The sequence below is a fragment of the Myotis myotis genome, unplaced genomic scaffold (assembly GCF_014108235.1).
Source record: "Myotis myotis isolate mMyoMyo1 unplaced genomic scaffold, mMyoMyo1.p scaffold_m19_p_1, whole genome shotgun sequence".
Lineage (NCBI taxonomy): Eukaryota > Metazoa > Chordata > Mammalia > Chiroptera > Vespertilionidae > Myotis > Myotis myotis.
In genome coordinates this window covers 198,027,162-198,051,493 of record NW_023416313.1, presented here as the reverse complement: position 1 = coordinate 198,051,493, position 24,332 = coordinate 198,027,162, and the positions used below count along the sequence as shown (strand labels likewise).

The window sequence follows — 24,332 nt, the reverse complement described above, 5'->3', positions numbered from 1 at the left end:
TCTTTCTGATCTATGCCCAAAGGCTACCGCCTTACCGAAGTCTAAGATGCGCTTTCTAACATCCGGTTTCTTTCTGTCCCCTGTCAGGCCTCTCCCCTTCTTTGTGCCCCAACATCGAAAATTACAGTATGGCTCTAGCCAATTCAGTGGACAGAGCGCCAGCCTGCGGACTGAAGGGTCCCAGGTTTGATTCCGGTCAAGGGCACGTACCTTGGTTGCAGGCTTCTCCCCTGGCCTGGGCCCTGGTGAGGGCACATGCAGGAGGCAACCAATGGATGTGTTTCTATCACATCGATATTTCTCTCTCAAGTGAAGGTTTAAAAAAAAAGAAATTACAGTAAGCATGGGCTGCGTACCTACTGCCTGTCTCCCCGCCAGCCTGCGCTCCAGTGGGCAGGAACATTGTCCTGTTCACACCGGGTGCAGGCCTGGCCTTCATGGGGTCTCAATAAATGTTGTTGACCACTGGGATACAATACCTCGAGTAAATAACCAGCCTCCACAGGACTTCTGGGACCAGGGCTCCTGGTTGTGGGGAGGTCTCTGGGGTGAGTTGGCTGTAGAAAGCTGTGGAAAGTAGGGCACTGGTGTCGTGCTGTTGAGGCGGTCCTGGCATGTCCGCTGAAAGACCCACTGGGCTTCTTTCTGCCTCCACTGGTGAGGCGATTGAGGGAGTGGTTCCCCATTGCCCCAAAGGCATGGTGTGGTGGGGTAACCTGTGGGGGACACGACAGTAGGGAGAACCAGATAAATAAATGTCTGGTCACTTTGTCAGCGTGTCTCTGAGACCACGGCTGGCAGGAGGAGGCTTGCTGGTCTCATGTGACAAGGATTTCCAGGGCCCTTCAGCTGCCACCTGATGGGAGCTGCATAGGGGATTACTGATGAAGGGGAGGCGAGGCAGCTCTTTACAGTAACACATGCCTCGCCCTGGGACGGCGGCCAGGCAGCTAATTAGAGAGCCCAGCAGCTGTCCAGCCTTTCAGGCAGCAAGCAGCAGTTACCCAGTGCCAGGAGTCGGGCGGGGGGTGGGTCGGGGGGACAGGAGAGGGACCTGGGGCCAGAGACCACCCTCTGAGGTATAGGGACTGGGCTGTCAGGGTTCATGCAGAGGGAACATGGGAGGGCCATGTAAGTTAGAGTGACCTGGAGGGGAGGCGGGGAGGAAGAGAGGACAGGTGGCCTCCAAGTGAGACAGAAGGCAGGGTGGCAAGATGTCCGGCCAACCCGGGAGCGGGCCCAGAGTAGAAGGCAAGGTCAGGTGGAGTCCATCCCGTCTTCACCCCCCTTGCCTATGCCAGTCAGGTCCCAGGGCCTGGGCCTCCTCGCTCCCCAGGGGGATTGGAACTCCAGTTATATCTGTAGCTGTGTGTGGTCCCTCCTTGGTTTGGGGAGTTGCCAAATCCACCTGTGTTCGGGGCTGTCTTCCTGCAGGACAAGTACAAGCGCTCGCTCTGTGTCCCAGGGGAAGAGCGGGGAGGACTTGAGTGACCAGAGGGCTCGCAATGGCGCTTTGGGGCAGCTTCTCTTTCCTTCGTGGGAACCTGCGGTGAAGTAGATTGGGGGAGAGTTAAGGAAGAGGAGAGTGGGAGAGACAGAGGGGTAGTGTGCTTCCTGGCTCCAGTCTCAGGTTCTGGGCCATTTAGATGTGGGCGGTGAGTTGGGGTAGATTTGTTGTTGGTTTTTTGTTTCTTGCTTTTGTTTGTTTCATCCTCACCCGACGATATTTTCCCATTGGTTTTTTTTAGAGGGAGTGGATGAGAGGATGTGAGAGAGACACATCGATTGGTTGCCTCCTGCATTTGCCCCAACCGGGCCCTGGGGATCGAGCCTGCCACCGAGGTACCTGCCCTTGATCAGAAATCGAACCCTCGACCCTTCAGTCAGAGGGCCGACACTCTAACCACCGAACCAAACCAGCCAGGGCTAGATTTGTTTTTTAGGTTCCCGTCAGAGAAGCAGAGATTGAATCCTGAAAACCCAGCTTACCCTGCATAGTTACAGGGAGGAGAGAGAATGGTGCAGAGGGCATTTCCTGCCGGCAGCCGCTGGGTAAACCTCTTTGGGAAATGAATCCCACTTGCGTGAAAACTGGATGTGCCTTTTGAGAGGGCCAGCACCTTGTAGAAATAACAGAACAGGCATTGTCCCTCTCTGGCCTGACCCTGAGCTTGGAGCCTGCACTGTCCCTGGGGATGCCTGGGACGCGCCAATCCCGCCCTAGCTTTCTCATGTGACATGTCTTCTGGATTGTCTAGACCAGCCGTGGGCAAACTACGGCCCGCGGGCCGGATCCGGCCCGTTTGAAATGAATAAAACTAAAAAAAAAAAAGACCGTACCCTTTTATGTAATGATGTTTACTTTGAATTTATATTAGTTCACACAAACACTCCATCCATGCTTTTGTTCCGGCCCTCCAGTCCAGTTTAAGAACCCATTGTGGCCCTCGAGTCAAAAAGTTTGCCCACCCCTGGTCTAGACCCAAGGCACCCACCTCGTCTATCCACACCGCTCTGCCCACGTGATGACTCTTGGAAGTGGGAGAAAGGGGCATGAGCATCCTTCTTTCTTCCCTCATCTCCAGAGAAAGCCCTTCCGTGCTGATAGCCTGGAAATGAGAGGAGCTCCCCAGCCATCACTGTGTTTGGTGAATAACACTGGATGGTGCAATCCCCCCAAGAATTTAGCTGGGCCCTTCTCTTCCTCGTGTGTCTAGCCATCAAACAGACATTTCATGGTCTCGGAATTCATTCTGTGGAGGAGGAAACGGACACATAATGATTTTAAAGATGGAGCAGTGTTTCTTGTTTTACATTTATTTTTTAATTTAAATATTTATTGTTGAAATATTACATATGCCCCCCTCCTTCCCCCATTGACCCCTTCTAGTCTGCCCCGTCCCCTGCCCCAGGCCTTCACCACCCTACTGTCTGTGTCCATGGGTTATGCACATATGCATACACATCCTTGGGTTGATCTCTTTCCACCCACCCCTGCCTTCCCTCTGAGATTCAACGGTCTGGAAAATTACGTTTCAACAGAAGGATGTTCAAGGGCCTGTGGGGACATTGGTGATGGGGGACTGTGGGAAGATGGCATCATCGTCAAAGGGCTGAGGTGGGAGCAGGGTCTTGGAGGAGGAGTGGGTGCGGTGGGCTGTGGAGGAGGCAGGTAGAGAGGCTGGAAACTGTGTGGGGGTCTCTGCTCTTCTGGCTCCTAGCAGCCAGCGCCTGGCCTGTCCAGGGAAACACTGCATGGACAGACTCGCTGTTTGTTTAGAAATATGAAGCTTACAGAATGGACTAAGTAGGTGACACTTAACGAAGCGCAGACATGTGCCTTAAGAGTGGGATTGGATCGAAAGCATTTTGAAGGCCTGCTGCAAGGGGAGAGGGGTGACTCTAGACCAGCCGTGGGCAAACTACGGCTCACGGGCCGGATCCGGCCCGTTTGAAATGAATAAAACTAAAAAAAAAAAAAGACCGTACCCTTTTATGTAATGATGTTTACTTTGAATTTATATTAGTTCACACAAACACTCCATCCATGCTTTTGTCCCGGCCCTCCGGTCCAGTTTAAGAACCCATTGTGGCCCTCGAGTCAAAAAGTTTGCCCACCCCTGCTCTAGAACCTGAGGACCAGGGTTTGAATCAAATGTGTGGATTTGGCCTAATTTCTTAATATCCTGAGACTCAGTGTTGCCATCTCTAAAATGGGAGTGAGGGGTGATAATTCCTGCCCTCCCTGCAGGAGTCTCAGCGAAATCATGAGAAATGATTTACTCCAAAAAGTCTAAGTTCTACACACATGTTCGTTGTTTTCAGAGCTCCTCACACATTCATGTACTCTATCAACGGGTTCAGGCCATGCACCCACAGAGGAGCCTAATGCCCTGTGCCCCTGGGACCTACTCGAAGGGGCAGGAAGTGCTGGAGGGGGCTGGGACCCCCCCCCCCCACACACACACACTATACCATCACCTCCTCATCCAGCCCCCACCAGCTCCCTGGGGAAGACTAGGAAGCAGGAGGTGTCCTGCTCTGACTGCCTCGGCTTCATCTGCCAGGGTATAACCTCAGCCCGCAGTGGGCTGGGCTCCCAGGGCTGACTGCAGCGACCAGCAGGCTCTGCTGCCAGGATGTGGGCTTTGGTTCCTGTTTCTGTTTTGGTTTCGACTTGTGCGGTGGATGTGGCCTGCTTAGGGCCCAGGGAAGGGGAAGTGCCCATACTCAGGGGTGGCATCGAACTCCCCAGGCACAGGGTCATGGTGGTGCTGGGGTGTCGAATATGCCCCATTAAAGCCCTTCCTCGAGGGGATAGGTATGTGCCTTGGTAACCTCTTGCCCACCATCAGGCAGGCAGGGAGCGGGTAGGAGGCTGAGGGGTGGGACAGGGTTGGAGGCTCCTGTCTGTGGAGGAGCTGGGAGGGACAGAGGCAGAGCCCAGGAGCCCAGTGCCCAGCACAGCCTCTGCCCTTCATTTCTCAGTGCAGGGGAGAGACCCAGGGGTGCACACCATCTCCACCCACCAGCACAGGTGCACACAATGGATTTCAGGTCCCCAACTCCTGCCCTGTCACTTCTTGCAAGTTGCCAGCTTAGGGAGCAAAGGCCTGAGACACCTCTGCTCATAGGGCCTGGGATGGGGCAGGGGGAAGGTGACCGTAGGTGTCAGCAGGGGGTAGCCCACTGTGGCCCACCCTGTTTGGCCATCCAGGGGGGATGACGCTAGCTGTCCTCTGCTCTCCCCCTCCGCAGTCATATTATTCTTGTCCGCTTCCGAGTGGCTAGTGCCTCCTTCCATAGGCCGTGCCGCACCTGTCCTTGGACTTGTGCCGATGGTGCTGTCGTTTAAGGCAGGGGTCCTCAAACTACGGCCCGTGGGCCACATGCAAATACAAATATTGTATTTGTTCCCGTTGTTTTTTTTTTTTTTACTTCAAAATAAGATATGTGCAGTGTGCATAGGAATTTGTTCATAGTTTTTTTTAAACTATAGTCCGGCCCTCCAACGGTCTGAGGGACAGTGAACTGGCCCCCTGTTTAAAAAGTTTGAGGACCCCTGGTTTAAGGGGTTCTCAGGGAAGCTTCAGCACCTTCATATTAAAACAAAAAACCTGGGAATCTCTATCAAACGGTCAAGTCCTAGGGATCTATTGGAAACGTAGATGGCCAGGGACGTTGTCAAGTTAGAGTTACAGCAGCTGTTGTCAGTTGCAGATGTTAATATGAAGGCCTCTACAACAATAATGACAAAATAATAGAATGAACTAAGTATTAGGGTGGTGGGATTGTGGGTAGAGGGGTTAGCACCTATTTTGATGGTGTGCTTGTTGTTGTAACTCCCTAAATGCTAAAACCAGCATCTGACATTGCCTACACTCCAAGGGGCTCTTGACCCCCCTTTGGGAACAGATGTGCCCACTACAGGGTGAAGGTAAGAAGCTGAAGCTAAGCCAGAATGGAGCTGGATTGTGAGATTATATCCGCTCTCTGACTTACGTGGGAGCACGCATTCCCTCGTGGTAAAGGAAGTCCTGAGTCCTGGCCCCACTTGGGATATGACTTGGGATGGATGCAGGGCTCTTGTTGCTGGATTAACCAGACCTGAGCAGACAGGCCAGCCTGGAGGAGGTGGCTGGTTCCAGGAAAGGGATCAGGCAGTGTGGGCAGGACGAGTGTCTAGTGCTGAGCCTGGAGCTGGGCCCTGGGGTGTTTGCCTTTGGGCTGCTTCGGCTGGCTGGCCCGGTGGCTCGGAGCTGGGGAGAGTTTAAGCTAAAGAACATCTTCTCTTTCATTTCCAGGGACACATGGAAGCCACCTGCCCACTAGCTGAGGATCGGCTAAGCCCTGGGACTAATGCTTGCCCACGCTGCTGAGAATGGCACGGTCGCCCAACCAGGCACCAGGACAAAGGTGAACCCAGGACACTCCTGGACAGCGATCCTGATGTCTGTGCTGAGCTGCGCACTGAAGGGTGTGATAAGTGAGTGTGTTACAGGCTCCCCGGGGAGAGCAGCCCTCGCGGCCTCGGCAGGGTGGAACCAGGTCAGGAAGTCCTGGCCTGAGCCTGCGTTCCCTCCCAGGGCCTGCCAGGGCCCCCGTAACTCCTGTCCAGGGCCCCCTTCTGGAATTGTGCATTAAGAAATAGTCCCAGAGAAGAATAGGGTGGGAATGGGCGGGCAGGGTCCAGCAGTGTCAGGCCATGTCCCTTGCTGGAGTCATGCCTCTAAAAACGAGGCCAGACTCAGAGGCGACGTGAGTGGCATGAGACACCCAGCACCCGGGAGACGCATCTTCCCAGACCCTCCTTGTCTGTAGGCTCCACTCCTGTCAATAGGAACTGTGCCTCCCCTGGGACTTGGACTCTGCCCAGATGCCACAGTCAGTTTCTGTGACTCGGGTAGAGCATCTGGGGCACTGGGAGGTGAGGGATTTGTGGCACCTGAGCTGCCATAAAACTGGCCATTGGGGTGTCTGCTGCTTTTGTCCTATTACCCTGTGTCTCCTCGTCGGTCCAGATAAGCTTCGTGTAGGGCGAGGGGCCCCCAACTATGGAGCATCGCCTGTCCTCACGTGGCCTTTTCTTCCCAGCCTTGGCCTCTGGCTTTTCCTGGGTGATACTTTTAAATATGACCATTGTCAGCATTTCCAAGCCCCAGAGGCCTGAAGGCTGTTCTGTGTGTGGGACCAGGGACCAGCAGGCAGAAAGCCCCCCCCGGAAGGCAGGGCAGGGAGACGGGGTGCTTTTGCACACCAGAATGGACAAGCGTTCAGGAGCAGCTGGGCTGGTCCATGGGAGCCGGAGCCTTCGGTTCCACGGAGGAGCTTGCAGGAGGGAAGAGAGTAACCAGGTATTTCTCAGCTTTAGGTGGAGCTTGACTCTACTGCTAGCTGAGAGTATACTCAGGGCTAAAATCTGTTTTCACTGAGCTGGGGCTTGCAAAGTCAGTTTGTGCTAGGAGGGTCTTTCAGGAAGCATGCTATCGGGTTGCTTTGTGCCGGCGTGTGTGAGTGTGCCTGGGCCGTGGGAGTGGCGTGGGGGGTGGAGAGAGGCCCATGGAGGCCGCTGTGGGAATGTGGTGACTCAGTCAGGAGACAGGCCCATCCACATAACACAGACCTCCCCAGAGCAGTCTACATCACCGGCCTTAAAACTGTGGTGCCCTCTGTCCAGTGAGCCCACTCCTGGAATTACTCATTAACAGATCATTCCAGAGAAGAAAAGGGCTGAATTATTTTGTTACAGGCATAAAAGAAGATATTTCTTTGGTGTTGGTGTAACAGTGGAAATGGGAAACAGTTGTTCTCCCTTTGTTGAACATCTGTGTTAAGAAAATTATAGTTTTCTACTTGTGGAATATTACACAGCCATTATAATAATGAGCACATAGGCAACACACCAATTTGGAAAAACAGTTTATGATATAAGAAGTGCTAATATCAGGTTACAGAACAAGTACATTAGGGTAACTTGTAAAATAAACTTGTGAGAAAAGATTGCAAAGAGGAAATGATAATGGCTGCTAGTTTGGTGGAATTATGAGTGACTTTTCCTCCTAAGATGCCTGGATTTTCTCTTAAAACAAAATTTAATCTGGATGAATACACAACCCACCATTAATGGTGACTTTCTCTACGATGGGGGTTGATGGGGGACTTTGCTTTCTAAGTCGTTCCTTTCTGTAATGTTTAAATTTCAACTGTGAGCATGTTATATTTGTAATCAGAAAAAATAAAAAAGATATTTTAAAATGATAAAATTGAAATTTTAAAAACAGGAGAAAGAGGAGAATAGAAAGGTTAAGCTGGCTAGCTGTTTATATCTGCCCTAATCAATGTTTAAGGGGCTGTGCCTGCTTGGGCCCATTCATTCATTCATTTATTCATTCATTCTATAGGCAGTAGTGGGTCTTGTTGCCAGGCACTGTCCTAGGCACTGGACAGAGCCCCTATCCTGATGGAGCTTTTTCTCTAAGTGTGTGTGTGTGTGTGTGTGTGTGTGTGTGTGTGTGTGTGTGTGTCGGGGGCAGGGGTAAGACAATGAACAAGTAGCAAAATATCAGACTGTGAGAGTGCTGTGAAGAAAATGAAATGGGGTGATGTGAGTGACAGGGAGGCGATTTTGGATCGGAGATCAGAGGTCTGAGGGGTGGACCTGAGACCAAAATGACAGGGAGGCAGCCACATGAGGTCTGGGAGAGCCTTGCCAGCCATGCACAGGGTGCCCAGCCTACAGGCCCATCCACAGTGCCCTTTGTTGCTTGAGCCCTGTAGAACCTCTGTGTCAGGGCTGACGGTCCCTCAAGCCCACTTCCCCCCTGCGCCTGCCCGCTGGGATTTGCTTAGCATCCGAGACCCTCCCCTGCTTGCTGGCCTGTGTGGAGCGGTTGCCCCTGACACACTGGCTGCTGTTGATCCAGGCACAGGGCTTCCCTGGCCAGCCTGCGCGTTGGCCATTGCTCCTGGCGGGCAGGGCTGGGCCATCTGAGATTCCCAGCAGCTGGGAGTTGGGGAGGCTGCAGGTAATGCGTGTCCTGGTAGGGGATCTTTGAATGGCACATGCCTTGAGGCCCTGAGAGGTGGCTGCCCTGGTCCTGAGAGGGGGAGCTTGTAACCCTGGAGGACCTTTGTGCAGATCCTGCCTCAGAACAGAACATGGCCTCCCACAACAGTCTGAAAGCCTTGGTAGCTCTGACACCCATTCTGAGCTTCACTGATGATCTACCTTAAATCTCATATCCTTCTTGTTTCCTGGTGTCTCTCCATATACCGTCCAGCTTTCCAGAAGCAGAAACTCGGAAAATGGCAGAGGAGCCTGTAGTCAGCTTCAAGCAGTGCAGTATGCTGAGGGGACTAAAGGCTCTGGAGCTGGGCTCGAGTCCCACCTCTGCCTTGTACAGCTATAAGAACTTAGGCTAATTATTTAGTCTTTCTCTGCCTCAATTTCCCCATCTGTAAAATGGGCTTGAAGAATATATGAGTTAATACATGGAAAGTGCTGAGAAGAATGCCTGATTATTAATATTACTAGAGGCCTGGTGCATGAAATTCATGCACGGGTAGGGTCTCTAGGCCTGGCTGGCGATCAGGGTCGATTGGGGCCTTCCAGCTGCTGGCCAGGGCCTTCCTTCCAGCTGCCAGCCGGGGCCTCCCTTCCCTGGCTGCCAGCTGCTGGCCGCCGGCTGGGGCCTTTCTTCATTCCACACCGGCCTCTGGTGCTCAGCGCATGTCATAGCGAGTGATAGAACTCCGGTCGAACTCCCATGGGGACACTTTGCATATTAGCCTTTTATATACATAGAAGATTGTGACTGAGAGGTGGAGGGAGAACCATCCTTGGGGACTTTCCTAGGGGATGCCCATAGCAAGAGAGGTGGAACTCTGGCATCTGGGCCAGCCAGTGACCACAGGTGTTTTTCCCCACTTGCTTCCCTTCTGGTCCGGAAGCAAGCTCATGTTGTCCCCTCCCCCGCAACTTGATAACCACAGGGGAAGCTCAAGATGCACCCAGATGCCCAGATGCAAGGGCAGCTCATGGATCCCACTCACCTGCAGTACAGGCTCTGTCAGGGGCCTGGGCTCACGGTCACTCACGCCCCACCCCCACTGTCTTGCCCTCAGGGCTGAGCCCCACTGCATCTCCCCAGAGCGTAAAACTGTAGTGATCTGTGTACCTGGGGATGGGGAGTGAAATTTGGGAAGTAGATGGGGTGAAAGAGGAAGGCTTACTTGGCCTGGCTACATGGAGGGGAAGCCCAGTTTTCTAACAAGGTGCTCCTTCGGACCTTGAGTCATTGTGTGTGGCACCTCAGCTTCCTGGAACAAGATGGGAGTTTTTTGCAAAACCGAGGACAGTCATCTCATCTGGTTTTGCTTCCAGCCTGCCTTGGGCTTTTGTGCATTCTCTTCGCTCCTCTCAACTGCTGGCTTTGCTCTCCGGCGCCCTGAGGAATGGCTCAGCAGGCCCCGAGAGCAGCGGGGAGACCGTCCTCGGGAGCAGGGCTCTGGAGGCAGCCCTCTCCCCTCCCGTCACCCGTCCTTGGAGGAGCCGTGTGCTGCCGGGAAAGTCCGTGAGCCCTGGCCCTTTGCTGGAACTCAGTGTTCCCAGCCCCATTGACCAACAGGTTTGAGGAGTTTCATCGACACTTGTACTTACTCGAGTGCTGTTCCCCCAAACCCCTCTTGTGAGACTGTCCACACTTTTTTCCTGCCTTCAGTCTGGCCCACACTCTCCTCTTCACTCCACCCTAAACGTTCTGGCCCGGGCTGTTCCATTTTTGTGTCCTGGTTCTCAGGACGGTGTGTTTGTCACCAGGAGAAAGCGGCCAGCATCCAGCGTGCTCAGTGCGCTGCGGGCTCTTCCGGATCCGTTTCTCCCCGGGGCTCCGATCCCAGGGCCGAGCGAGGAGGTACGGGAAGGGGCCGGGGCAAAGGGCTCAGGTGGGTGGAGGCCAGGCAGGGATAGGCACCTGTTGGACCTAGCCGAGGGTGGGCGAGCTCAGGGGAAGCAACGGCACCTGTGGTTATTAGACATGGGTTTGGGGAGTGGAGTTCTGAAAGTCCACCCGAGACACTGCCTGCCTCTAACCTTAGTGTCTGTCCCATCCCAGCTGACGACACTGTCTTACCTCGAGGTTCCCTGTCTTCACCCCCATCTCCTGGCCCCAGCCAGGACTTCCGGGTTCTCCCATTTATCTTGCATGAACCAGGCGAGTTCTCTGGCACGACACCTCAGATGCGGTCTGGCCTTGCTTAGATATGCTTCCCCTCCACCTACCCCCGTTCTTTCAGGCACAGAAGATTCCAGAAACAGAACCCAGGCGTCTGGCGCCCCGTTCTCTCCCTCGTCCTTTCTTCTGTTCAGCGGCTTGCCCTCTCTCTCCCTGTGACAGCTCTCTCTCTCTTTATTCTTGCTTCTGCTCGTAAGGCTTCCAAGCCGCCTGCTCCGGGGGCCACTGGAGCCTCTGATTTGTTACCGGCCGGGAGCGCATTCTTGGCTGTCCCAAAAGGTGAGACCAACCGGCAAAGCGAGCAGGATTTAAAAATCAGCACCAGGTGGGAGCCGACTTGAGCGGTGACCGTAGCCGTGTGCTTGGCTGAGTAGGAAGCCCCTTCCCGGATCCTGTGGGATGGAGGAGCCTGGGGTTCAAGTGCAGGTGGGTGGACAGACCTGAGTTCAGAGGCGCGAGTGGGGCGGGAGACAGTGGTCTGTTGAGAGCTCAGGATAAAACGGGGGTGTGAGAAGCTGTGCCCCTTTCTCCAGCCTGGCCTTCAGAGCGCTGGTCCTGGACACCCGACCCCCGACCCTCGACCCCCCCCCCCCCCACGCGGAATGTGCTCTCCCTGCGGCCGTTTGTGCGGTTGTTTTCACAGGGGTATTTGACTGCCAGGTTGGTGCTCTGGGTGGAGATAAAGGCCTGACCTGCTTGGCAAAGGAGGCTGCCCGGCCCTAGTGAGGGCCGGGGCCGGATGACCCTGTCTCAGGGGGACGGGGGCACTCAAAGTAGGAGAAGCTGACCAGCAAGCCTGGCTCTGTGCCAGAAACGATAGCCACCCTTTCTTTCTTGAGTGTTGGCTGTATTCTTAGTAGTGTGTTTGCTCATTTATCCACACAGTAACCCTCAGGGATAGTTCTTCTTAGGGAAACTGAGGCAGGGGGAAGTCATGTAAGATCCTGCAGGTGGAGGGTGTCAGCCAGGAGCAAACCCAGGTGGGGAGGATGCGGAAGTCCTGCGCTTAACCACCACACCTGATTCAAAACTGTGAGTCACAGTTTGTTGTTGGGAATGGCTCAGGAGGGAAGAACCTGTGTTAATTTCACATGCGTTCAGGTTCATTTGCCTGGCAGATTTATTGAGCATTTTCTCCATACAAGGCACAAAGATGAGTAATACATATTCATGTAACAATTTTTTTTTTAAATTAGAGTTCTCAGTATTTTTTAAAAATACATTTTATTGATTTTTTTTTTACAGAGAGAAAGGGAGAGGGATAGAGAGTTAGAAACATCGATGAAAGAGAAACATCGATCAGCTGCCTCCTGCACACCCTCTACTGGGGATGTGCCCGCAACCAAGGTACATGCCCTTGACTGGAATCGAACCTGGGACCCTGCAGTCTGCAGGCCAACGCTCTATCCGCTGAGCCAAAGAGGTTAGGGCTCATGTAACAATTTTTAAGATAAAATGTATTTTTATAAAAGTTATGCATTTTTGTTGGAAATATTTTTTAGTCAGTCCAGAAAACTACAAAGAAGGAAGCAAAGGTCACTTATATCACACCATCCAGAGGTGATTGTGGCGAAATTCTTCGTATATTTACACGTGTGTGTGCCTTTGCCAAATCAAAATTATATTAACTATTCAGTTTTGAATCCGGCTTTTTCTCTTAACATTGTAGGAAACATTCATCAAGCGGCTACTCGTGCCGGCTCCAGGCGCGTTCTGGCAACGCTGAGTGTGAAGTGGCGTCACAGACGCGACCTGCTGCAGAGGGGACAGCAGGGCAGTGGGCAGCTCTGGTGCTGGAGGCGCTTAGGGAAGTCTTCCCGGAGGAGCTGGATCTTGAAGGCTGTGGTGGGGATGGGGGTAGAGGTTGCAGGTGGGAAGGGCACCCCAGGTAGCAAAAACAGCAATGTAAAGACCTGAGACAGAATCTGAGGCAAGGGGGGGTGTCACTAAAGACTTTGCCAGCCATCCCCAGGGGTTTGGGCCTTACGTTAAAGATCCACTAGTGGTTAAATGGCAGTGGTTCTCAACCTTCCTAATGTCGCAACCCTTTAATACAGTTCCTCACGTTGTGTTGACCCCCAATTTCATTGTTACAAATTGAACATAATTAAAGCATAGTGATTAATCACAAAAACAATATGTAATTATATATGTGTTTTCCGATGGTCTTAGGCGACCCCTGTGAAAGGGTCATTCGACCCCCAAAGGGGTCGCCACCCACAGGTTGAGAACCGCTGTTAAATGGGGATAAACATTGGATTTGCATTTTGGAAAGATTGCTGTTTGTACACACTCTTTCATCGTGTGATGAGTGAATTGGAAAGGAGGCGAGGAGATGATTGGAGTCATCCAGGTGAGAGATGACAAAGGCCTAAACCAGAGCAGCAGCAATGAGAAAGCGGAATGAAGAGAAGAAGATGGGTTTCAGAAATATTTAAGAGGTAGAAAGGACAGGTGTTAATAGCTGACTCGGTGCTTTGCCATGTGACTTGTGTCGGCCAACAAGATGTTAGTGGGCGTGACTTAACCCGTATTTATTTATTTATTTATTTATTTATTTATTTAATATATTTTTATTGATTTCAGAGGGGAAGGGTGAGGGAAAGATAGGTAGAAACATCAATGATGAGAGAGAATCATCGATCGGCTGCCTCCTGCACGCCCCCCACTGGGGATCGAGCCGAAACCTGGGCATGTGCCCTTGACCGGAATGGAACCTGGGACCCTTCAGTCCGCAGGCAGGCACTCTATCCATTGAGCCAAATTGGCTAGGGCCAACCTTTTTTTTTTTTTTAATTAGTATCTTTTTTCAATAGACTTTTTAAAATTAAGGGAGAGGAGAGAGAGATAGAGTCATCAATGATGAGAGAGAATCATTGATTGGCTATCTCCTGCACACCCCCTACTGGGGACTGAGCCTGCAACCCAGCCATGTGCCCTGACCAAGAATCAACTGGGTTGTGAGCTCAATCGATTCTATCTTGGATCTTTACATTCCTGGTTCTTGGGTTGACGCTCAACCACTGAGCTACATGGGCTGGGCTTAACCAAAGTCTTGAAAAGTGCTGGTGCCATTGGCCTTGTCGCTCCTGTGCCTTTGTCCTTGTCCTGAGAAGAACATGCTGGGGGTAGTCCCCTGGGCCCAGGAGGAGGATGAGAAACAAGTGTAAGAGAGTCACCGCAGCCAAAGAGGACCGAGCCTCCAGAGGACTCGCAGTCTTACGATGGAAGTCTTGAGTCCCAAGATCTGCCAACCCATGGACACGTGAGCTGCAGATTTACATGAGAGTAGATTTAAGCCTCTGAGTTTTGGGATGACTTGTTCTGTGATGGTTGCTAACTGATAAGAAATGTCTTTGTTCTTGTGTGGAATGCTGACTGTGTGCCAGGCACGGGATATACAGTGCTGGACAAGGTCCTTACTCGCAGGGAGCTCATGTGAGAGTGGGGATGTGGCAAAGGAGCTAGAATGACGCCAAGGCTTCCGGCTGCTAACTGGGTGCATGGTGGTACCAGTAATCAGGATGGGTCTTAGGAGGATAACAGGTTTTGGGGAAAAGATAATGAGTTTGGTTTAGGAAAGGAACTGGAGGTGCCTATGGGACATTTAAGTGGATGACGTATCCAGGGACGAGTGGGATATGTAGGTGCAATACACAGGAAAGATGTCTGGCTCGGGACTGCAAGTTATCAACATGATAAAACAAAAAATCAGCTCGGCCAGTGTGGGTCAGTGGTTGAACATGGACCCATGAACCAAGAGGTCCCCCATTCGATTCCCGCTCAGGGCACATGCCTGGGTTGTGGGCTCAATCCCCAGTAGGGGGCGTGCAGGAGGCAGCCGATCGGTGATGTTTCTATCTATCCCTCTCCCTTTCTCTCTCTCTAAAATAAATAAAAACATATTAAAAACAAACTGAAAACCAGATGTACCAAAGAGAGACAGAATTAAGTGTTGTGGATATTCAGAGGAAGAAGAGAGGACTTGTGTCTGGGAGGATGAAAAAGATTTTGTTCTAAAGGTAACCTGTAAGCTGGGTTTGTGCTTGTGCAGGTGAGAGGAGAAAGGCACACCAGCACAATGGACAGGATTTGAGGAGGCATGGAGGTAAAACAGAGAGAGCTGGACTCTGAGAGTAAGGCTGAAGAAGTAGATTAAAGTGAGATCATGGAGAGCCTTGAATGCCAGGCCAAGGATGGTGTAGGGTAAGCATGTCAAATTCAAAGGCTAACACGGGCCAACTAAACAAGGTTTAAGTATATGTGGGCTGCAAAAAAGCAAAAGCTTCAATTTTCATAGAAATGTAGGTTTATTTTGATAAGACATGCTGAATACAAAGGGCTGGAATAAATGAGTGATCATTAATATAAAATAATAGAACATTTTAAGAAAAATTAATATTTTTTCTTGAACATTAACTTACCAGACACTGAATAACTGCACAAATTAATAAGCGTAACACAAATAAACCTATTTTTCTTGTTCTCCGAAAGTGAAATATTTCCTGTTGCGCACACCAAACAAGTCAGTACAAGACTAATGACGTGGCAATCAGCTGCTAAAATATTTGCTGCTAGTGTTAGTGGAGAGAAATAGTGCACCTGCGTGTAAGGCACATAAAGGGAAATGAATGCAACACGATTATAGTAATCAGTCATTAGCAAATGTTGTAGTTCATTATTAATAACTAGAGGCCCAGTGCATGAAAATTCATGCATTGGAGGGGGCGTCCCTCAGCCTGGCCTGCCCCCTCTCACAGTCCAGGAGCCCTCAGGGGTGGGAGGAGACCCGGAAATCAGGGGAAGGCGACACCCCCATTACACCTCTGCTGCTGCCACTGCCAGCAGCACAAGCCTCGGGCGGCCCTGGTTACCTGTGCCCTGGGCAGCCCTGGGCAGCTGGGCAGCCAACATCGAGGCTTGCCTGTGCCTCAGGCTGGCCCTGGGAGGCTGGGGGGCTGAGGGGACTGGGGGACTCCAGAGGCAGGCGTGCGGAGTGGCCAGGCCCACTTGGGGGCAGGCCCAGCCTTGCCTCACAACTGCCGCCCCAGTGGGGCTGAGGGGACTGGGCGCTGCCATCTTTGAGGGCATAGCAGTCAATTAGCATATTCCCTCCTTATTGGCTGTGGGTGCCACCATCTTTGAGGGTGTGACAGTCAATTAGCATATTCTCTCCTTATTGGCTGTGGGCGCCGACATCTTTGTGGCAGCGTGAGGGTCAATTAGCATATTCCCTCTTTATTATATAGGATTATATATAACAGGATATTGTAAAAATTAAGTTATGAAATTGTTATTAAAATGTTTCGTGCATACCACTGTATGGGCTGGGCCACAAAAATATTTGTGTGGGCCGCGTGCAGCCCGTGGGCTGTGTGTTTGACATGCTTGGTGTAGGCTTTCATTAGGAAATAAGCAGCCATTTAATGTTTTTGAACAGGGAGTGACACTAGGCACTCATGTCTGAGAGATGGAGAGTAGTTTGTAGTGGAGTGAGTTTTAAAGTCAAGAGATACAGATTCCAATCACAGCTCTTGCATTCACTGGCCCTGGGATATGGGCAAATGACTTCTCTCTGAGCCCTAACTATCTCTCTTAAAAAACAGGAGTAAAGCCCTGGCTGGTGTGGCTCAGATGGTTGGAGCGTCATCCTGTACACCAAAAGGTGGTGGGTTCCATTCCTGGTCAGGGCACATACCCAGGTTGTGGGTTCTAGCCCTGGTCCAGGTGCGTACAGGAGGCAACTGATTGATGTTTCTCTCTCACATCAACGTTTCTCTCTCTCTCCCTCTCTCCCTCTCTCCCTATCTCCCTATCTCTAAAATCAACGAAAAGCATGTATCCTCCAGTGAGGATTAAAAAAAAAAAAAAAAAAGTGGGAGTAAAACTGCCTGCCCTTCACATGAATCTTCTTTGGTTGTTGATAATCCTCACCCGAGGATATTTTTTCCCCATTGATTTTTAGAGAGTGGAAGCGACAGAGAGAGACAGAAACATCCATTGGTTGCCTCCTGCATCTGCCCCAGCCAGGGCCAGGGATCAAGCCTGCAACCAAGGTATGTGCCTTTGACCAGAATCCAACCCGAGACCCGTCAGTCCATGGCTCTATCCACTGAGCCAAACCGTGTAGGGCCACATTAATCTTAATTGTGTAAAAACCAATGACACAATGTGAATGAAAGTGCTTGGAAGACCATAAAGCAATGCATAAAGGTGTGTATTTTGTGACTAGGCTGCTGAAAGATGAGACTGGAGTTCCTAGACAGGTGGGCAGCCTGCAGATATCATCTTGTTAACCTCTGACCCTTCTCCCACCTTGGAGAGGGGATTGACAGCGATGCCAAGCCTGGTGTCCACTGGCAGCTGGCCCTGCTGGGATTCATGATCTCATACTCTGTATTCCTGTTCTCGATGCAGCCCTGGACTCCCCCATCCCACCATCCCCATAAACAACACGTGTCATTTAGAGAATGCCTGTTTGGGAGAGGCCTGTGCCATGGCTGCAGAAGAGAAGACCGGAAACATTTGCTGCCCTCATGGAGTGCACAGCCTACTTGGATCAAAAGGGCCTGTGCCTAAAATAGTAAATAGGGTGGCATTTGATAAAGGGCCAGTGAGTGGTCTGGACAGCTGCTGGGCAAGGGTGAGGAGAAAGCAGAGAGGCCTGAGGGCTGGGCCTTGAGGGCTGGGCCTTGAGGACTGGGCCTTACGGAAAGGAGGGGGAGGGGAAGAGAAGTGGAGGGGAGGTTCTCTCCTCTGTCAGCTCACTGGTTTCCTTTCACTATCGAGACTAAACACCAAAACCCTGCGTAAGGGAGCAGTTAAGGACAAATGGACCACAAAGAGCTACCACTTCTTACCCATTAGGATGGCCATCCTCAGAAAACCAGAAATAACAAGTGCTGGCAAGGATGTAGAGAAACTGGAACCCTTGTGCGTGGCTGGTGAGAATGTAAAAACGGTACAGCCACTATGGAAAACAGCAAGGCCATCTTCAAAAAAATAAAAATAGAATTACCAGGTGGTCAGCCATTCCACTTCTGAGTATATCCCCAAAAGAGCTGGAAGCAGGGACTCGAGCAGCATTATTCACAATAGCCAAAAGGTAGGAGCAGCCCGTTAATGGATAAATGAATAAACAAAATGTGGTATATCTAGATAGATGGACCACAATGCAGCCTTAAAAAGGGAGAGAAATTCTGACACATGCTATCATAATGGATAAACCTTGAAGACACTCTGCTAAGTGAAATAAGTCAGACACGAAAGGACAGATATTACATGATTCCATTTAAATGAGGTGCCTAGAGTAGTCTAATTTATAGAGACAGAGAGTGGACTGGTGGTTGCCATGGGCTGGGGAGGGAATGAGAATTCGTGTTTAATGAATATGGAGTTTCAGTTGGGGATGATGAGAAGGTTCTGGAGAAAGATGGCAGTGGTGGTTGCACAACAGTGTACTTAATTGTACCCTTAAAAATTACTAAAATGGTAAATGTTATATACACGTTAGCACACATGCATGAAAGACGAATATGATGGCTTGCTTAGAAAGATCTCAGAAACATGAGGAAAAGTGAGGGAAGAGATGGGGACCCCAGGGGGGCCTGGTGAGAAACCAGCGAGTAGCCTGGGAATGGGGGTGATTGATGGGCCAGGCCAGCTGACTCTCTCACTGACCACATCCAAAAAAGCTAGTCTAGGAAGGGTAGCAGACACCTTCCTCCAAGAAGCATTTGAGTAGTTACTCAGAGGAAGCCAGTGGGGTAGTTTGCTTTCTTCATTTCTCATGCCCACGGCTCAGGAATATGGGTAAAGTAATGACCATGGAATAAGGTCGAGATCATGGTTGTTTACCAAAGAGAAAGGCAGAGGCAGGTTTGACATCCACTCGGCCTTGGTTGCATCAGAGACCTGGACTGGATGGTGGGAAGGCAGCAGGAGCTGCTCAGCCCTCCCTGCCTCCCTCCCGCCTTCCCCCTCTCACCTGTCTCCTCTGTGTCCCAGCAGCTGGCTCCCGTGGGCGCCATGGCTTCCGTGGAGCCCCTGACGGCGCTGTCCCGCTGGTACCTGTACGCCATCCATGGCTACTTCTGCGAGGTGATGTTCACGGCGGCCTGGGAGTTCGTGGTGAACTTTAACTGGAAGTTCCCCGGGGTCACGAGCGTGTGGGCGCTCTTCATCTACGGCACCTCCATCCTGATCGTGGAGCGTATGTACCTGCGCCTGCGGGCCCGCTGCCCCCTGCTGGTGCGCTGCCTCATCTACACGCTCTGGACCTACCTGTGGGAGTTCACCACCGGCTTCATCCTGCGCCAGTTCAACGCCTGCCCCTGGGACTACTCCCAGTTCGACTTTGACTTCATGGGCCTCATCACCCTGGAGTACGCCGTGCCCTGGTTCTGCGGGGCCCTCATCATGGAGCAGTTCATCATCCGGAACACCCTCCGCCTGCGCTTCGACAAGGACGCTGAGCCGGGGGAGCCCGGAGGCCCCCTCGCCCTGGCCAACGGCCACATCAAAACTGACTGAGTGGGGGACTCGTGGGGGAAGGGCTGGGGTCTCTCATGGACCCTGTGGAGAAAAGTGCGAAGCTGGTGGAGTTGCCCCTTCTGTACAGCACAAGCCCTGCCTCACCCCAGCCTCAGCCCTGCGGGGTGCACACAGCCCCAGCCTCAGCCCTGCGGGGTGCACACAGCCCCAGCCCGGCCTCAGCCCTATAGGGCGCATACAACCCCAGCCCAGCCTCAGCCCTGTGGGGTGCACACAGCCTCCAGCCCTCCACTGTGGGCTGGTGTTGGGGGCGGGCTATCGAGGCAGCAAAGGGACTTGGGGGTTGGTCCGTGGATCTCACTCCAGCTCAGAAGCTTCACAGGGACTAGACTGTGTGGGTGACTTTGGAAGCAGCAGGCCCTGCCCTGGCTAAGGGACTCTGAGAAATGGGCAAAAGGCGAGAGGCAGGTCTGAGGAGGCTTAGGGCTGCTGCCTCGGCCACCTGGTTCCTTCTCACCTGGTTTAGTTGGGCTTTGGCTGGTTCCATTAGGCAATATTCAGGTGCTTGCTTGCAACCAATACCTCCCCGGGGGCCTGCTGAGAGACTGGGCAGCCAGGAAGCTGCTTGGAGCCGTGCTAGTCTGCAGGGCTGGGAGGCCTTCCCTTGGCTCCTCTCCCTTCCCCCAGGGCCCCACGCTGCTCTCTTGGCCTCCTGGGGGCCCCCTGGTGCTGGATTCCCACCAACCTTGGGCTTTTGGAGGTTTCAGTCCCTGTGCTTTTGGTGGCGTTTCCCCCCTTTCTCGCTTATTTTTTAAGGCCTTTACCACTATCAGCCCTTTATCCATGTCAATCACCCACCAACCCCCAACTCCCACTCCCCGGCCAACACAGCAGCTGCCAGAGATAGAACCCTGAGACACCCCACCGGCCCTCCGCAGCCTTTCCGCCACTGTTACCCCAATCCGGTGGGCTGTGGCAGTGCCCTGGTGCTCTTCTCCATCCATGCCCTTCGTGGCCCAGTTAACAGTGAATGACACCCACAACACACAGTCGGGCCAAGATGGGCCCCACAGATCCACAGTGGGGACCCAGAGACAGATCAGTGTGTGTGTGGGGGTGCCGTGGGGAGGGCGGTAAAGGCACGCCTGACGGTTCATTTTCAGTCCAGTCAGGGGCAGTCTAGCATTCTAGGGGATGGGGGAGCAGGATCCAGTGTTACATGCAGATCATGAAGAAGGAGTGAGGGAGACCCTCCCATCCTTGGTGGGAAGGGATCAGTTCTGGATCTGCCATAGCCCCATCCCTGCAGCAAAACCTCCTCAGGGCCCCCCCTCCCTACCCTCCCCACCCTCCCCAAGCACTTCGAGCTTGTTCCTCAAACAGTATTAACCCTGCCACGCTCATGGGCATTGTCATCCTGGGTGTCCATGACAGGTCCGTTGCTGGCAGTGGACAGGTGAAAACCTCCCTCCAGCCCACTTCCGGCTCTGCCCCCACTTGCCAAGGGGAGGGTCCATCAGAACACAGCCTTTCCCATGGTACGTGGTCTCTACTTGACCACACTAGAACTCTTAGGTAGAAATTAGCCTTTCCCTTTTTATAGAACATTAAAAAGTGATCATGCCACCTGTGGAGAGAATCTCCTCTTCCTTGCTGTGTTGCTCCACCCAGATCATGCAGACAGCACCGGGTCAGGGCACGTGGGCGGGTGTGGGCAGGAGTGGTGTCCAGGATTGGGAGAAGGGCGGGGAGACTCTGGCAGGGTTGCTCTCTGCACTTGACCTTGTCCAGGACGGGATGAAGGGCGTTTTCCAGCCTCTGTGTCCTGGGTAGGCTCGTCACATCCAGGCATGAACTACATTCTGCTGGGGCCAGCCCTGGCTTTGGTTTACCTGTGGCCCCAATTCTAGGGCTTCGGGGCTCTTAGGGGCTTCAGGCTGCCAGGGCGGGTAGATGGTGCTCCGTCTACAGCTGCAGGGGATTCCAGAGGAAGAACATTGCCTGGCTTCCCTGTTCCCTCGGGGATCCTTTCCTTGGTCCTCCCCTCCAACTCCATGCTATTTCAGTCTCTTGGACCCCAACACCCCCGCAGGCCCCCATGTGGGCTCCTAGACCCTACCACCCACCTTCGCTCTCCCCTTCCACGATGGCATCTGGTGGTCAGCTTGTTGATGTCTCCCAGCGTAAGGCCTCCACAGTTCTTGGCCTGCCAAGCCCTTGGATGGCCCACTGGATCTGGCCTTTCCAGGTGTTGCCCTGTGGACATGCCTTGGCACCAGCTTTTCCCTGTGCAGGAGGTCCTGGAGCAAGCCTGCCTCCCTGGCAACGTGCAGAGCATTGTGTTTCTGCTTCATGACGCCCCCTGCAAAGGGAGGCAACGAGCCAGGGCTTGGCCACAGGATGGGCAGGCTCAGTCAGAGCCCAGACCTCAACTCCTCCTTTATTTGGTATCTTCAGGGCCCCAGTTCCTTAGTGCCCAGGGCCTCAAGGTTTAGAGGAAGCCCAGCCCTGCCGAGCAGTGGGGGTGCTGGCAGAGAGAGTCGGCTTGCTGTGCATGAACCGCTGGTGTCCTGGGCCTCTCTGCTGGACATCGCAGCATCTCTGAGTTACAGATCGCCATGTGCTGCCCCGCATGGTTGGACCGCTTCCGTGTCTGCTAGGTGACCTGTCCCTCGTGCCCTGTTCCCGCGGATGCCAGTGAGTCATAATGGCATCGCAATGGCCTATGCTTATTCTCAGCAATAATACCGAGGGAGTGGCCATGAGTCCTTCTGTCCTGGTCCCTTGCCCTCTGCTTGGGTCTCCCGGAGAGGCAGCCGCTGAGTGGGTCAGTTCGTGAGAACCTGTATCTATGGAGCTCTGGGCTGTGCAGACGTCTTTGCAGGGGATGCAGGGACCCTGCGCTGGAGGAGCTACGGTAAGGCAGAGAGCTCACCTGGCCCCTGAGGCCATCCAGACCCGGAGGAGCTGCAGGTCCTGTCTCTGAGGCAGGCGGGACTGTCTCCCAACTGCGGCAGCTCCTCAGCAGGACACACGACTGGTTTGTGCGCCCACTGCCTGCTCTGTCTCCGTTCGTCTCTCTGTCTTTCTTTTCACATCCGTGCACATAAAATATACTGGTGTTTGTGTTCCAGGACTGGCTCTGACCCATGTCTGTCGTCTTCTATTTTGGAGCTCCTTCCCCAGGGCTGCCAGGAACCAGCCCCTTCACACCCGGGCCCACCCTATCCTGAACCCGGAGGGCTGCTGGGTGGGGCCGCCCTGGGGGGAGGGCAGGTGACACTACCAGCCAGTCCTTTTCTCTGTCTTTGCTCTGACCCTCTCTGGAAACCTGAATTCTCCACCCAACCCCTGATTGCCCACCAGGAGCATAATCTGGTCCAGGCCTTACGTTGGTCCCAGGATACAGGGCAGATGGGGAGAACCGGGTGTATCCAGGGTGGCTGCAGGTTGGCTGTATCTGCCCATGAGATGAGCTCTCGAACATGCCAGCCATGACCTGGGATGTCTCAGGGGGTGGGAAGGCACAGGGAGGAGGCTGAGGATGCCTCAGAGAGCCGGAAGCTAGCCTCCCTACTTTCCATTGTCTAACAGTCACACTTTGAAGACACAGAACTCTCCTGGCAGTGCTGCCTTCCCAGAGACGTGCCTTTGCAGGGAGCGGTCCCTCCCTCCTTCATGTACCTCTGCTCAATCTAGCGGCCTTTGTCCCTTCCTCCCAGGATTCTCCTGGCCACTTTCCTACTTCCAGGAAGAGGGTGGAGGGTTCAGATTTGCTCAGTCAGTTCAACTAAATACCCATGGCTTGACCCCTCCCATTCCAGCCCCGACCCCTGCCGCAGCTAGGCTGTAGCACCCTGGCTGGCTGTCTGGATGGAGCAGGCAGTGTAGTGTGCTTTCTGAATCACCGGGACGGCTCTCGGTCTCCCCCACTCACCTGAAGCTATTTATTTCTTTGACTGAAAGCTTCCCCCCTTATAAAAATGAGCAAGTATAAAGCCCCCACAGTCCTTTACATGTTAGTGTAAATAAACATATAAGGCCATTCCTTAGAGCAGGTTTCTATAGAAAGAAACTGGCAAATATAATGAAATGGTCCACGTATGGAACTTCAGAGAAGAGGCATGTGGTGGGGCTCAGAACAAGAAGGCTGAGGGCACTCAAAACCCTTCTTTAACAAAATTTTTTTTTTTTTATTGATTTCAGAGAGGAAGAGAGAGGGAGAGAGATAGAAACCTCAATAATGAGAGAGAATCATCAATCGGCTGCCTCCTGCACGCCCCTCACTGGAGACCAAGCCCACAACCCAGGCATGTGCCCTGACCAGGAATCGAACCATTAACTTCTGGTTCCTGGATTGACACTCAACCACTGAACCACACCGGCTGGGCTCAAGACCCTCCTTCTGTCTTCTACTCAGCTGGTGCCTTCCTTTCTTGATACTTTCCTTCCACACTCCCTTCACCCAATCCAGGGACACCTTCTGACACTATATTGAGGGAAGTTCTCTAGGAAAGCTAAGGTCAAGGCCCTTGGCTGCATCTTATGAAATCTGCCCAAGCTTTGCAAAGGCCTGATGCCTAATTAATAACAGTGAATGAATGACCACAACCTTGCCTTGCCTGCTGGGGGTGCCTATCTCAGAAGGGTGCAACCCAGGGACGGCTGTTTTGTGGGGAGGGAAACCGGTCCAGCAAAAGTGACCAACTCATTGTACTGCAGGTTAGAGGGAGCCGGGCTTAGTTTTAACAACAGCTGCGCTTCCTACCATGATGCCTCGTGCTGCCGCAGTCGCCAGGCTCTGCAATGAGTGGTCAAAGGCATTTGCACATTGTCTCTCATCAGAGGTGGGCACTGTTGGTTCCCTGTGTCACAGAGGAGGTCTGGTGGTAACCAGTCTGCAACCCTGATTTACCACGCCACTCTGTTTCAGCGTAAGCAGCAGACACTTCTGGGAGGATTTGTGATGAGTCAGGGTGCTCTGCTGTGCTTTGATGAGATTATGGATGTCGTTAGAGACCAAATGCTTTTCGCAGAGGAAAATTAATGTTTGAGAGGGAGAGAGTTGGGGTTATAAGGAAGAAGGTACAGGAGGCCATCTTAGCC

At 52.7% G+C, this 24,332-nt stretch overlaps 1 protein-coding gene across 14 annotated transcripts in view; it reads left to right on the top strand.

Moving 5' to 3' along the window:
- The window catches only part of TMEM229B (transmembrane protein 229B), a 55,128-nt gene that overhangs the window by 21,536 nt on the left and 9,260 nt on the right, over positions 1-24,332 (top strand). For 7 of the 14 annotated variants that reach the window (XM_036310439.1, XM_036310448.1, XM_036310479.1 and 4 more), the window contains 3 exons: positions 5,805-5,986; positions 17,151-17,316; positions 18,744-22,357. In XM_036310439.1, the coding sequence (XP_036166332.1) occupies positions 17,230-17,316; positions 18,744-19,265 (609 nt within the window). In that variant the 5' untranslated portion in view covers positions 5,805-5,986; positions 17,151-17,229 and the 3' untranslated portion in view covers positions 19,266-22,357. Of the gene's footprint in view, positions 1-5,804; positions 5,987-9,279; positions 11,013-11,060; positions 11,160-12,402; positions 13,337-17,150; positions 17,317-17,359; positions 17,839-18,740; positions 22,358-24,332 lie in introns of those variants that run through there. The other 7 variants (XR_004967714.1, XM_036310511.1, XM_036310504.1 and 4 more) reach the window with 7 other exon arrangements.